Source organism: Dipodomys merriami, unplaced genomic scaffold (assembly GCF_024711535.1).
Source record: "Dipodomys merriami isolate MVZ:Mamm:240054 unplaced genomic scaffold, mDipMer1.0.p SCAF_3225, whole genome shotgun sequence".
Classification (NCBI taxonomy): Eukaryota; Metazoa; Chordata; class Mammalia; order Rodentia; family Heteromyidae; genus Dipodomys; species Dipodomys merriami.
The window spans coordinates 3,946-19,320 of NW_027204744.1; the positions used below are offsets into that span (position 1 = coordinate 3,946).

The following is a 15,375-nucleotide window of genomic DNA, read 5'->3' on the forward strand; positions in this document are numbered from 1 at the left end:
AGTAGCAAAGGGCATTAATTAAACGGAGACAATTATTGAGGAGTCCAGGAATCTTCCATCCATCAAATCATTACGAATGGAACCACAGATTGGCTTCATCGAAGGCTCTCAAATTATATGGCCCATCCTCCCTACTTCAAAGCCCAATGTCGCTGTCATTCTCCACCCTTAAAACCCAAAGTCCACTAATAATCACATGATACTCAGAACTTGCTTATTTTTCAGTTTATTTTTACAGAGCATGGCCAAATGAGAAAGCAATTGACAGGTGAGGAATGCACACAGAAAAAACCACACTGACCATCTCCTGATGTCACGGGGACCAGCAGTGGACACGTGTTCCCGTAAAGTGATTTTGTCATGGATAAGTCATCTGACAGGCTTCTCAGGGTAGAGAAAGTAAAGAAACCCACAATACAATTATGTAAAATGACACCAAAGCTAAACATCATATACATAGTAACTCCTTTATTCTAGAATTATAAAAATAGTGCCAGAAACTATATATTTGTTCAAATATATTGAAAAAAGTATAAGAATACAAATAGATATTAACAGTGGCTAGTGATGAGTCTTAAGGTTTCCTTTTCTTAAACGGTGATAGAAATTTGTATTTGCAACTATTTACATGACTTTCAACAACATTCAAGACAGATTGACACAGGCTTTTGATGAAGTGTATGGAAGGGCAAAGTGAGCTCTAGAACTTCTTCTGGCTTCTGTCAACTTCCCTTGAAGATAGAGACTTTATCTAAACCTGCTTCCGAATTACAACTTCCTCAGGCACACAGAGGTAAAGTGACTTACACAAACTCACAGGATTGTGGGTGGCAAGGGCCAATCCTCTAAACAAAGGACAAAGCCAGGCAGTTTAGACGGCTCTTACCGAGTTAGTAGAAAGTAGGAGAGGCTTTTCTGCGTGAACATGGAGATTAAATGGTATCAAACTGGGTGTGGTGGTTTATATCTGTAATCCTAGCTAATCAGGAGACTAAGAGAGAAAGGATCACAGTTTGAGGCCAGCCTGGGCAGAATAGTATGAGTCCCTATCTCAAAAATTACTGGAAAAAATAAAAAACCAGGGCTGAAGGCATGGCTCAAAGTGGTAGAGTTTCAGCCATGCAAATGTGAGGCCCTGAGTTCAAACCCAAGTACCAACAAAACAACAAAAAAATTAATCATGTTACTCTGATATAACCAAGTGGACAGATAAACAAACTCTTGCTAATTATGGGAGATATAAACATAGGGGAAAGCAGGGATATATACAGATACATATCTATGTATATAGATATGTAGATATCCATATATATAGATATGTAGATATCCATATATATAGATATGTAGCTATCTATCTATCTATATATAGATATGTATCTATATATAGATATATATATATCTCCTGGAAAAGAAATAGTCACATAAAAGCATACACTTTGATTGGTACCCATGAACCACAGACAGTAATCTAGGTCTGGAATGGTTTTCTAACAAATCAAAAATTATGGGACTGGATTACTCAGTCCTAAAGAAATATTCTCTTCTGTCTGATCTAAAATATCCAACAGTAAAATAATATACACATGGTAGTGCCAAACTTCTTTTAATGGCTAAACTAATGAAACGAACTATTACCTAAAGGCGACCCAAACAATTTCTGATCTCAATATGGTTTCTTACTCATCACAATATGCATCTGCAAGTCTTCCACATACCATCTGCCATGTCTTACAAACATTCTCAGTGGCTTACATCAGAAGGGCCTAAAGAAAATGACTCAAGTGTCTTGACTCTGTTTTAGCATGACTGTTAACTCACAATGTGTGTGATTAACTAAAAGGTTTATTAAGGAATGCTATCCTGGAGACAATTTGTCCCTACTCAAGAGCTGGGTGTGCATGCATAGGTGTACAGCAGTAGGTGGGCACAATTATTAGTGGAGTGACAGGCAGTGTTACTTTTACACCAGTGCCATGGAAAGACTAACTTACAGATTATACCTGATGACATATCACAAAAATAACATTCTGAAAATACAAGTATTACAATGATCACGCATACAGCATTTAGTGGACAACTTCCCAGATTAAGCCTTACCCATATAAAAGTAATAGCAATACAACTTCTTTTGCTTTTATTCCCTTGTCTGAATGGTACAAATTAAGCCATTTGCTTCAATATATAAACATAAACACAGAATCTGCAGCACACTGAATTTTAGGAAAAGACAAAGGGAAAGGACATAAATGGCAACCAAGTAACTACTGTTGCTTTGAACTCATTTTTTTGACCACAGTATAGGAAATAGCCCTCTGCTGCTCATGAAATTAATTTTTTTCTCTCTACTTAACTCAATGGAGGAACAACCAGGTTTATTTTGTATTGTTCTATTTATGGTCATGTCTCACTCAGATCAATATTCCAATGATAATGTCTTTTATTTTTGGAAAAAGAGGCATGGAAACTTCATTGTTGACATATTATAAACTGTAAGGAGACCAGGACTTCAGCACAAATCCTAGTACCAGCACACACAGACACAGACACAGACACACACAGACACACACTAAGTCACTAAAAAACAACCCACGTTTTCTTTACAGTCTTGTTTCTCAATGTCTTAACTTTGTCAAGACATTTTTGACCCATATACTCATTTCTTTTAAAAATCTATTTGGCCAATCTATGCTATTTTATGAATGGCCAATGGATGGGCCAGAATACATTCAATTCTCTCCTAACCTACTTTTGATCAAAGGAAAGATTCCAAGCATTCTTGAAAGTTCAGTGACTCAGGAAACACAAGATCAATTCCTGGCAATCCCCAAGAAGAAAGCCACCTCAGTGCACAGATTCCACTCACATATGACCACACGCAAAATACCACCAGCAGTACTTGGACCAGCATGTTAAGAGTGGGTGTCATTCACTATTTTCAGGTCAGTGGCATAAAACAAATATACAGAAAATATGTCATACTTCCCCTTACAAAATTTCATGCTATATCCTCCAAAGTTGTGCAAAAAATAAAAGATACAGCAGTGGCATAGTGTACACCAGTGATAGTGAGAGTGTGCACATGGCAGAATCCACCATGAGTGGAAATTTGGGCTCTGTGTGTCAGGCAGGCTGTTCAGTTCCGCTTGGCCTGGCCACTCTCGCCATTAATCAGTGTCTTCTCCTGTTGTTCTGCGAGGGCCTGCCATTTCTGCCTGTTCTTTTTACAGCCATCTAGCAGAGGCAGACAGTCCTTTGAGACATGGGTCAGGGCCTACAGAGAGAAAAAAGGAAGGCTATGATAAAGGAAGGAAGGCCTCAGGCCCTCTCCCGCAAACCTGCCACCAAGGGTGGCCATGGTCTACGTTCATTTCACTGGTGGGATTTCCACAATGGTGTGAATACGCCATCCTTACAAAGATAATGAATACATGATCTTCTTTAAATGACCCCAGGAGCATGGATGAGATACAGAACAAGTACAACCCTCCACGGGACCTGAGTTGTGGAGACAGATGTGAAAACAAAACATTTATTTCTTGGCTCTGAGTGTGAGAATGACTACAAGAAGAAGACAGGATTTTTGTGTTTTTTTGTTGTTGTTGTGGTTTTTTTTTTTCCATATTTGAGTATAGAGTGATTTCTTATACTGTTTAATCCAAGCTCAGAATAAAGGTTAATTCCTAACTCAGGGTGGCATTATTTGCTAAGGATGAGGTCATACAGGTTTAGCTATAAGAATGTTCCCTGTAGATTTCTCCTTTTTTTTGGCTGAGTCTGGGACTTGAACTCCATTTCTGATGACTCTGCTCACTGGCTGGTGCTCTACCACCTGGGCCATGCTTCTAACCCCTGTATATGTCTTTATGATAAACACTGACAGCAACAAATACCTAACAACAGGGCTAAGTATATTTCATAACTATTTTGTACTCATTACACATGATTACAGAAACACAGGTGACACAGAAATGTGTATTATGATCTATGAAATTAAGAGTCTACGTATGAAACTATAAAGTGTGTACATTCATGTTATTAGTAGATATGCTTTAGTAGTAAGATGGTAAGTGATTTCACCTTCCATTTTCCTTCTTGGTACTTTGTTTTATCTACCATGATAATGTGTTATTATTCCTATAATAACATTAACAATACAGATGAAGATCATAGATCACAGCAGATTCAAGCACAGTTGACTTCTTGCTCACATACGGAATGCTGGTAGACAAAATCTGTAGTGGGTATCGGTAGTGTGTGTGTGGTGTATGTGTGTGGTGTGTGTGTGTGTGTGTGTGTGTGTGTGTGTGTGTGTGTGTGTGTGTGTGTGTGTGTGTGTGTGTGTGTGTGTGTGTGTGTGTGTGTGTGTGTGCTGGTACTGGGGCCTGAACTCTGGGTCTCACATTCTTCTTTTTTTAATTAAGGTTGGTACTCTTCCACGTGAGCTTTTTGCTGGTTATTGGATACAAGTCTTCTGGGTTTGTCTGCTTGGGCTGGCTTCTAGCTTTCTGAGTAGCTAGGATTACAGGCATGAGTCACCTAACTCAGCATCTGGTTATTTTGACAGCATTTATCGAGATAGGAAAAAAAATATCAAAGGAGCTATTGGTGCAACTGAGGTACTCTTAACCATCAGATAGGGAAAGCATGTTAGTGAATCCTGAAGAAGGCAGGGGGGCAGCACCTGGACTCCTTTACCTTGTTTCTTTGGTGTCTCTCTGTCCTTTCCTCTTGTTTCCCACTGACTAGTACTTCTTTGTTAACTTGTTTGATGGCTAGAACTTCACTCTAGGTAATGTTCTTTCCCCAAATAAATACTGAAAACAAGTTCCTGTTTGAACTTTTTTTTTTTTTAAACTCAGGGCTTTATACCGTACCTACCACTTAAAACATGCCTCAGCTTTCCACCTTAAATGTTAAAAAATAAAAATGGTTGCCAGGAGCCATTGGTTCACACCTATAAGCCTAGTCATTCAGGAGGCTGAGATCTGAAGATCAAGTTTTGAAGCCAGCCCAAACAGCAATGTCCATGAGACTTTTTATTTCAATTTAAGCATCAAAAAGCTGGAAGGCAAGTGGTGGCTCAAATGCTAGAGTGCTAGCCTTGAGATAAAAAAGCTCAGGCCTTGAGTTCAAGCCCCAGGACACTCTCTCTCTCTCTCTCTCTTTCTCTCTCATACACACACACACACACACACACACACAAGATGGCATTTCTCCTTTCTGTACTGAGATCATAAACCTCTAAATTCATAAACAATTTTTTTTGTGCTAGTCCTGGGACTTGAACTCAGGGTCTGCATGTTGTTCCTGAACTGGTTTGCTCAAGGCTAGTACTCTACAACTTGAGCCACAATTCTACTTCCTGCTTTTCTGATGTTTAATTAGGGATAAGAGTCTCATAGACTTTCATTTCCCAGGCTCACTTCAAACTGTGATCTTCAGATCTCAGCCTCCTGAGTAGCTAGGATTACAGATGTGAGCCAGCAGCACCCTGTTGTTTCAGGGAAAATCTTTTGACCTGGAATATAACCTCTCCCCAAACCCAAAACAAAACAAGAATCCACTCTTGCAGAAGTATAGAAATGAACTGGTAATCATCTTCTAACCCCTTTCTTCTAACTCCCTCCTTTCAATCCTCAGAAATTTTTTTCTAATTTTTCCTATCTGTACATCAAACGAAAAAGTCTTCATAAAATAGGAAGTATAAGATATGTTCCTGTTCAATACAAACATCAGTAAAAGAAACAATGCTACTACTAATTTTATTTCTTCTTTTTTTTTCTTCTGCTTGTTCGCTTCTTGATTTGAAGGAAAAAGAAATGTATGTTCAATGCTAATATCTTCTATTTACTTTGGGTTTGGGTTCAGAACATAAGTGTAGTTTCCCATAAATACCTCATAGAGTTGCAAACAGATGGCATCGATGAACCCAACTTGCATGCTTGGGATTTTGTTTTTCTTCTCCCTGTTCATTAGATCCTGAAAATAAATACACACACAGACAGAGCCAGGTTTATTTCCAAGCAGGCAGTGAAGGCTGGCTAGCCAAGGATGGAGCGGCCAGCTAGCTGGCAAGATCAGACAGCAAGTCTATGGACCCCAAAGCAGAAAGAAAAAAGATCCTTGGTTCATTTCTAAAAGACACAAGCGCTTTCAGAAGAATCTTTTGCTTCTAGTTGATCCATCACTCTATTTAAAAAGGCAGTAAATGAAAGGGGGACGGAGGGGCGAATACAGTCAAGAACTCATGGTATATGCCACAAAATCAAGAACTGTAACAAGGGCTGGGCATGTGGCTTAGTGGTGGAGCGCTTGCCTTGCATGCATGAAGCCCTGGGTTTGATTCCTCAGTACCACATGAACAGAAAAAGCTGGAAGTGTTGCTATGGCTCAAGTGGTAGAGTGAGCAAAAGAAGTTCAGGGACAGTGCCCAGGCTCTGACTTTAAACTCCAGGACTAACCAAAACACAAAAGAATAAAAAGAAATGTAAGGGAAGGGGTGGGACAGAAGGAGATGGGACTGTGGAAGAGGTGACAAGGATCAAGATGTATTGTATTCATACACCCCCATGTTAAGTAACACCTCCCTTGTACCACTACTTAAAGATAATAATAATAAAACAACCTCTTAAAAAAGGCAGCATGGATTAAATAATACCTTTAAATTCTATGTTGCCTCACGGGAATTTATCCTAACAGAATAATAAAGGAACAGCTGACAGAAGTTCAGCAACATCCATTTTTTTTTTTTTATCACTGTGCTCTTTGTACTACGAACACCGCAGACCTCATTATACCAAAGGAAGTGGCTCCATGATGATGACATTTATTTCATGTCATTTTGACCAATGTCACATGAGAGAACATCTTTTGGGATAAAAAGTAGTTCATCATGGGGCTGGAAACGTGGCTTCGTGGTAGAGTGCTCACCTAGTATGCACGAAGCCCTGGGTTCGATTCCTCAGTTCCACATAAACAGAGAAGGCCAAAAGTGGCGCTGTAGCTCAAGTGGTAGAGCACTAGCCTTGAGCTGAAGAGCTAAGAGACAACTCCCAGGCCCAGAGTTCAAGCCTCATGACAGACCAAAAAAAAAAAAAAAAAAAGTAGTTCATCATATTTAAATGGAAAAAAAAAAGTGCAAATTGCCAAAAAAAAAAGTGGCACAATATAGTGAGTACAAGTCTTGTTTTTTGGTCCTGTTACTTGCATTTGCTTTTGGTCAAGGGCATGTATAATTCTTCTAACAAGAAAAACTGGTTAGAAAAAACAAGTAAACTGAGAAATTGCATTCCCAAGGAAAGAACCCAGAGAAACATTAAAAAAGAAAAAAAAGAAGTATACAATTTAGAGGGGTGTGATGGTGCACACCTGTAATTCTAGCACTTAGGAAGCTGAGTCAGGAAGATATCTTAAATTTGAGGCTAGTCTGGGCTACTGTCTTGAAAATAAAAAGCATATAGTTAAAAAAATATACATTTGAGTAATTGCTATCCGGAAGATGTCCTACTTACCGTGGGTTCTATGTTGAGTTCTTTCCTCTCTCTGTCTCCTTGGTCAAAAAATTCAGTTGCTACAAGTTCTGCTATCTGAAATAAATACCAGACTTTGTTTTGGGGAAGGAAAAAGCATGTCACTCTAAGAGGCTTTGAATGACGATCCAAAAGTCTAGTGCACAGCTGAAGAAACTGAAGTGCAGAGAGAGATGAAGCAATTTGTACAAGGATGCTAGCCAATAAGCAACAGCAGGACATTTGGACATGAGTCCATGTCTGGCTCCTCTCTCCTCATTACTATATTCATTCATTCATTCATTTACTCTTCCCCATGTCTGCAAATCTCTCCTTGGTAGTTTGCAACATTTTTCCTTTTTGTGCTGGTCCTAGGGCTTGAACTCAGGGCCTGAGTACTGTCCCTGAGCTCTTTGACTCAAGGCTAGCACTCTATCACTTGACTTTTATCTCTATTTCTGGATTTTGGGTGTTTACTTGGTGATATGAGGCTCACAGACTTTCCTGCCTGAGCTGACTTTGCTTCAATCTTCAGATCTCCTGAGCAGGATTGTTTTGCTGTTGTTTGTATGTATGTATGTATGTATGTATGTATGTTTGTATTTGTTATTTATTTGGTGTTGGTATTGGGGCTTAAACTCAGGGCCTTTCATTCTCATTTGGCTTTTTGGCTCAAGGCTGGTACTCTATAAACTGAGCCACACCTCCAGTCTAGCTTTTTGCTGGTCAATTGGAGATAAAAGTCTCATGAACTTTTCTGCCCAGGATGTTTTTACACCATAATTCTCAGATCTCAAGCCTCCTGCATAGCTATGATTACAGGTGTGAGACACAAGTGCCTGTGTAAATTTTATTTTTAGTTTTTTTTTTTTTTTGGTCTGGTCATGGGGCCTGAACTCTGGGCCTGGGCGCTGTCCCTCAGCTCTTCAGCTGAAGGCCAGTGCTCTACCACTTGAAACACAGTGCCACTTCCAGCTTTTTTTTTTTCTTTTTGCTTATGTGGTGCTGAGGAATTGAACCCAGGGACTCAGGCATGCAAGGCAAGCACTCTACCACTGAGCCACTTTCCCAGCCCCTCTAAATTTTATTTTTAATGTGTTTGATTCTTCCTTTTCCCCCCCTCCAATAAAGCAATAGGTCAAAGGTTTAATTCTGAAGAAAGGATAAATGGAATGACATATCTTCCTGTCTTCTGTGTCATTTCTTATTTGAAAATGGCTCCTGATCCTATTTAATACAGAGCCAGAAGCGATGTCAGATGACCTTTCTGGAGGGCATGGCACGTCTGTGGATTTTAATCTTGTTTTCTCATTCATGACCTGAACCTCTTTTGTTTCTGTGCGGTGTCACTTGTTGCCAGCAAAAGTCTCTGATAATACATTAAGAATCAAAATTCCATCTCCCCAAACAAAATGCAATATGCATATCACCACACAGCCCATCTTTTTCTGCCTCTGTTACGGCAAAAGTGTTCTGGAAGCTCTCCTAATTCAGAGAAAAGGTCTTTATTACTTATATTCCCGATCAGATCCTCTTACATCTGACACCAACATTTCCTTCAAGAACTTGGTAATGCTGCCTTAGTACTAAGGAAAAGCCTAGCTTAACCAACGAGCCATAAGGAAAAATCAAAGGCATGTACTAAAAAAAATAAAATTCCAAAAAACATAAACCCAAGGTAGCCAGAAGTAGCATTGAAATGCAAACGTCAACAGTTAGGTCTCAGTGTTCTTTTATCATACAAATATAAAGTGTAAGCCAGTCTCACGGAATAAAGAAAACCTTTTTTTTGAATACCAAGTTTATACAAGGGGATATTATATATATATGAGTATTATTATACTCATTGGGATTCATTTTGTTCTTAATGGTGAGAAAAGTCACGGTGATGCAAACTGGTGATCTGATTACTTTTCAAATGGTTTTTGATGAATATATGTTAGTTCTGACTTTTCCATGATTCATTCAGTATATCTCTGCCACCCCACCCGCTTTCACTCCCCTAATTCTGCCTCCTTAAATCAACTTCAGCAGGTTTCATTGTTGTGCTTTCATACATGCAAATCAACTACTTACGCCATAAAGGGAAAGTTTTTCTTTTTCTTGTTGCTTTTAACTCTGCTTAAGAATTAGAAAAAGCAAATAATAACAACAATAATAATAATAATGAGTTGGGCACCAGTGGCTCATGTCTGTAAACCTAGCTACTCAGGAGCTGAGATGTAAAGATAACAGTTTGATGCCAGCCAAGGCAAGAAAGTCTGTGAGAGCCTTATCTCTAATTAACTACCAAAAATAAACGCAGAGGTGGAGCTGTGGCTCTAGTGGTTGAGCACTAGCTTTGAGTATCAAACCTCAAGGACAGCACCTAAGCCATGAGTTCAAACCTTAGTACCAGCTCCAAAACAAACAAACAAACAAAAAACTTATGAAAAGCATTCCCTAAATGTTGACTTTGGAAGTGACTTTAAGCATGAGATCTTTTCTTATTTTGACTTTGTAGCTACTGCTTTTTCCATCACTATGCAACATACCCGCTGTTGGATGGGCCAGGGCTTCGTGATCGCTGAGAGGTCACAGGCCGTCATCAGCATGGCTCTGGTGGGGGAGAGAGAAACACAAATCCTCATTAACTTTTCTGTGCAGACACACCTCTGTAAGCCATCCCTAATAAAGCCGAGTGACAAAAACCCTCTCAACAAGAGGAATGGCAGTCAGGGGAGACCAGAGAAACAGACCAGTTTCCACAGATTCTTCTATGACAACTGTCCTCCTTCACAGCACTCCCTCAGATTTTTGCATCTAGCTCCAGACTGGCACAAGCACATGATTTGCTTTGGGGTGAAACATACCTGCTATTATTATTTTTTGCAAGGTAGAATGATGAGAACACATTGGTGACTGATGTATAATTAAAGGAAAACATCAGATATCATACTGATGAAAGTGCTGTGGCAGAAATTATGGTGGGCACTTGGAGTGCTATTGGATCATACCTGTAATTCTAGCTACTCAGGAGGCTGAGATCTACGGATTGTGGCTTGAAGCCAGTCCTCTGCAGGAAAGTATGTGAGAATCTTATCTCCAATTAACCACCCAAAAGCTGGAAGTGGAGCTGAGTGGCTCAAGTGGTAGAGTGCTGGTTAGTCAGCCTTGAATAAACAAACAAACAAACAGAAAAACTAAACTAAGGCACCTAGGCCTTGAGTTCAAGCCCCAGTTTTGGTGTGTGTACACGCACATGGACGTGTGTGTGCACACACACACAAATTATAGTGAGCAATCCTAATTCATTTACCATCTGCTGGTGCCCTTAATGTGGAAAGGCTTAGAATGATGAAATTGAAGTGAGAATGGAGAAGATTCAGCCCTGGTTAGGGAAGTGAAAACACTTAGGTCTTAGGAGTCTGTGAGTCTCTAGCTGAACACAAGACCTTGTGCTTGAACATGGCTCTGCCTTTAGCCTGATGCTCCCATCTCAGACCTGAATGTCTGATGTATTTACCCCTTTAATTAGTTTAAAGAAATAGGCAATAGGCCATCCCTTAAGATATTAACACTCAAGGCAAAGTATCAAAAGAAAACGGTACTCTCTCTTGCACTGATTCTCTGACTTAAAATCAGTGCCCTGGAGATATATAGATGGATTGTGAGGCTTGAACTCATGGCCTGGGCACTGTCCTAAGTATTTTTGCTCAAAACTAGCGCTCTATCACTTTGAGCCACAACTCCACTTGTGTTTTTGGTGGTTAATTGGAGATAAGAGCCGTGTGGACTTTCCTGCCTGGGTTTTGAACCACAATTCTCAGATTTCAGCTTCCTAAGTAGCTAGGATAACAGGTGTGAGCCACCACCAGCATCTGGCTTGGAGCTATTTGTCATGGTCACAAAGGATTTCAATAAGTTGACAGTACATCTGTCTCTAAGATGATACCCTGTGCCCTTAACTACAATCCCACCAACACAGGGGCCAGGTGGGTGTCAGGCCTACTGTAGACTTCTCCACAAGAGGTCAGGCCAGGACAGAACAGCTCAGAGGGAATCTCCTCTTGTATATCTCTTGTTATATTGAGAACAAGTATTCACTAACCACAGCAGAAGGCACTTTCTTTTGTACTGAGCTATTCTAAAAAGCCCATGAGACCATGCAATGACATATGGCTACACGAAGTAGACAGCTGGGAATCCCTCTGTTCTTTCCTTATCATTTGTGTCTTTCATGGCATGCAAAGTAATCTCCCCATTTATTAAAGCACTGTTGACTTCAAAATTGTGTGCACACTATCCTTAGAATTCGATGTCTCCTTTTTCTCGATGACTGCCTCTTGGCTCCTTTGTTTTGATCTTGTTCTCGCCACAACATAGGTAGCTATTGTAAAACAAAACAAAACAAAACCTAACAACAAGAACAAAGGTGCTAGAAGGAAGGGAAAGGTGTACTGGTGATAGAAGAGATCCTGAAGGGCCCCAATTCTAACAGCACTGCTAGGCTGAGTGTCATCCATGTGTATCATCTGTGTGTGTGTGTGTGTGTGTGTGTGTGTGTGTGTGTGTGTGTGTGTGTGTGTGTGTGTGTGTGTGTGTGTGTGTGTGTGTGTGTGTGTGTGTGTATACTTGGACTTGAACTGGGCTTTTTTGCTTGTTACTTGAGCTACATCTCCACTTCTGGAGTTTTGCTGGTTAAATGGAGTTGAGAGTTTCACAAACTTTCCTGCCCCAGCTGGCTTCCAGCCTCCATCCTCAGATCTCAGTCTCCTGATTAGCTAGGATAACGGGCATGAGCCACCAGTACTCAGTGCAGCCATCAACTTCCTCTCACAAAACAGAAAACGATTTATTTTCAGCTCTTTCATCCAAAGATTGAGTGGAAGCCAATGGATACTTTACTACTCTAGTCCATTCTAAGTCAGTCTAAAAGGAAGGAACAACTTATTCACTTGAATTTACATGTGTATTTATTTTCACTTCAAATAGCACTCCAGTGAAGTCTGACAGCCTCAAAGATCATCGTGTTGTAACAAATAATAAAAACTAACTGAGCAAATTAGCCAGGTAAAGAAACTTGACTTACAAGAATAGTTCCTTTTGATGAGGATCTTCCAAATTAAATTGATTTTTTCTTATAAGTTCAAAAAATTCTCCTCGTCTCCTTGAAAATGAAGAAAAATATTATTTTGAGTACCCCATCTCTTATCAACTTTTAGTCTCTGATACTCAGAAAATAAATATTTGGAGAAAAAAAATCCTTATTGTAGAACCCCCTCATCTAAAAATCAACATTTAAAAGTCATTTAATACTTACTTTCACTCGTCATTTACTTTTTTGTTTTGAGCGGTTCTAGGGTTTGAACTTAGCTCCTCCCACTTTGATTCAGTAAATATAATCTGATGTGTAATAATACCCATCATTGCTATAAATCTTGAGCAATCACAAGAGTTGTTCTTTCCCTAGTGTTTTAAAATCTAGCTAGACACACAAGACTCAAGAAGAGAAAAGTGTTATGCTCTGAAATTTACTATATAGGATCTTCACAAATTAATAATAGTTTCATAGGGTATCAGAGGAGATGCTCACTGGAAATGACAAGTCCCAGAAGGCTGTGCGGTTCAAGGTACTTTTCAAATACTTGGTATAACAAATCTGTTACAAATGGAGTAAATTGAAATTTATTGTATGTTCTTTTGCTCTAATAATAATAGTAATAATAATTATTACTATTACTGTTATTACTATTATTATTTGCGTGTGCCAGTCCTCAGGGCCTGGGTAATGTCTTTGAGCTTTTTTGCACAAGGCTCTACCATTTGGGCCATAGCTCTACTTCCAGCTTTTTGGGTAGTTAACTGGAGTTAAGAATCTCATGGATTTTCCTGTCCCAGCTGTCTTTGAACCATGACGCTCAGATCTAAGTCTCCTGAGTAGTTAAGATTACAAGCATGAATCACCACTTGGGTGTCTAATTTTTTAAAAAATTAATTTAGCTGGATGCCAGTGGCTCACACCTGTAATTCTAGCTACTCAGGAGGCTGGGACCTGAGGATTACAGTTTAAGCCTAGCCCAGGCAGGAAAGTCTGTGAGACTTATCTTCAGTAATTACCCAAAAGACCAAAGTAGAACTGCGGCTAAAGTGGTAGAGTGTTAGCCTTGAGCCAAAAAACCCAGGGACAGTGCCTGGGCCCTGAGTTCAAACCCCAGTACGGACAGCCCCCCTCCCCCAATTTATTTTTCAACTTCAAAGGGTTGCATGAGGGGGCTACAATTTAGTGTCTAAGTGTCCACTGCTTCTTGATCAAAGGCACGCCTGCCATCATCCCCCACCCATCCCCTGTGTGCCCTCCCCAACATTCAATTCTAATTACCCTTCAAGTGTTCCAAAATTCAATGACGTAGATACTGAAGTTAGATACAGAGCAGTAGATAACTGATAGACATTTGCGGCTGTCCGTTTTGCTTGGTTTTCTTCTAAGAGTGGCAAACTCCTTGCCTCTAATCCTCCTACAGAGGGAGAGACCTGTGCTCTGTGCTAAAGGAAATCCCATAGGTATGGCTCCAGGCTCCCTGTCTTCCCACACTTGAAAACACTTTACTCTCTGGAAGGTGGCAATACATCGTTGTTCAAACCCAGGAAAAAGTGTTTGCTAGCATTCAGAAATGCAGAGCAATTGTGAAAATGCATCACCACAACCTAGCACTGTAATATATAGCTGAATTTTAGAATCATTAACTTCCAAGTTGTACATTAACATTCTTCCTCTGCCAACATCAAATAAAACAGAAACAAGAATTACTTGTTTGATAGGTCCCATGGTTTCTCTTATTTGCAATAACTAGTACCTGTGTAGGACAAGCAGAAAAGGCCAAAAGCTACATACATATGACCAGATGAGATGATGTTAAGCAAAATGAGTCCCAAGATAGGGACACAAATATCTTTTTTTCTTTCTTGCTATTGTTTCTAATGTATTTATAATGTACCATGTGATTTTGTTGCTTTGTATGTTCCTCCCCCATGGTATAACTCCTATTTTTACTACATTTGATATTGGTGCCCTGCATCTTGTATATATACACTGTGTGTGCGCGCGCATGTGTGAGTGTGTGTGTGTTCTGGTCCTGGGGCTTGAACTCAGGGCCTAAATGCTATCCCTGAGCCTTTTTTTACTCAAGGCTAGTGTTCTGCCACTTGAGCCACAGCTTCACTTCTGACTCTTTGGAAGTTCATTGGAGATAAGCATCTCACAAACTTTCCTGACTGATCTGGCTTCAAACTAGGATCCTTAGATCTCAGGCTCCAGAGTAGCTAGGCCTAAGACAACAGTACCCAGCTGCAAACACTTTTAAGACCTGTTTTAGAAGATAATTTTCTGAAGACTTACTTTATATAGAGTGCTAGGTCTGTAGCTAAAATAGCTTGCTTGATTATTTTCAATGTGGTCTTGTATTCTTCAATGGAGAGGCCACTGAGAATCTGGTTGCCCTTAAAAAAAAAGTATCATTAGTGGTGATCCTGCAGACGGTGCTCACATGAAAATGCATGAAGATATAATTTCTCGCACACATGCCCACTATTCTGAACTTGTGATTTACAGGACACATGTTTCCTTCAATACCATGAAACCATAGAATGTTACACCTGCCTATGTATGCATATATCTCCAACTCTGCTACTCCTTGGGCCGTAGACCACACCTAAAATCTAATAGCTGATTATCAATTTCCTTTGGGCAATTTAATTTCTACACTGTAATAACAAGGGAAACTGAAATATCAAGAGCCATACTACTGGATGTAAAGAATGGAATTTTACTCAGTTATAAGGAAGAATTAAATTAGATAATTTGTCAGAAAATGAATGGAACTGGAAA

The 15,375-nt window shown here is 39.7% G+C and overlaps 1 protein-coding gene across 1 annotated transcript; it reads right to left on the minus strand.

Annotated features, from left to right (window-relative positions):
* Positions 1-210: 210 nt before the first annotated feature.
* Positions 211-15,001, minus strand: LOC138841599 (cGMP-specific 3',5'-cyclic phosphodiesterase-like). The gene is made up of 6 exons (XM_070042384.1): positions 14,887-15,001; positions 12,580-12,657; positions 10,043-10,106; positions 7,512-7,586; positions 5,896-5,979; positions 211-3,271 (listed from the first exon to the last, which is right to left on the minus strand). Exons 3-6 carry the CDS (start codon positions 10,100-10,102, stop codon positions 3,134-3,136), a joined length of 357 nt encoding a protein of 118 aa, XP_069898485.1. The 5' UTR covers positions 10,103-10,106; positions 12,580-12,657; positions 14,887-15,001; the 3' UTR covers positions 211-3,133.
* Positions 15,002-15,375: the final 374 nt, after the last annotated feature.

Excerpts from the sequence above, each read along its gene's own strand:
- LOC138841599 (XM_070042384.1), bottom strand. The coding sequence starts at position 10,102 with ATGCTGATGACGGCCTGTGACCTCTCAGCGATCACGAAGCCCTGGCCC. Across the intron at positions 7,587-10,042 it reads CCTGGCCCATCCAACAGCGG|ATAGCAGAACTTGTAGCAAC; the intron begins GTATGTTGCATA and ends TATTTATTTCAG. Across the intron at positions 5,980-7,511 it reads AACTCAACATAGAACCCACG|GATCTAATGAACAGGGAGAA; the intron begins GTAAGTAGGACA and ends ATTTATTTTCAG.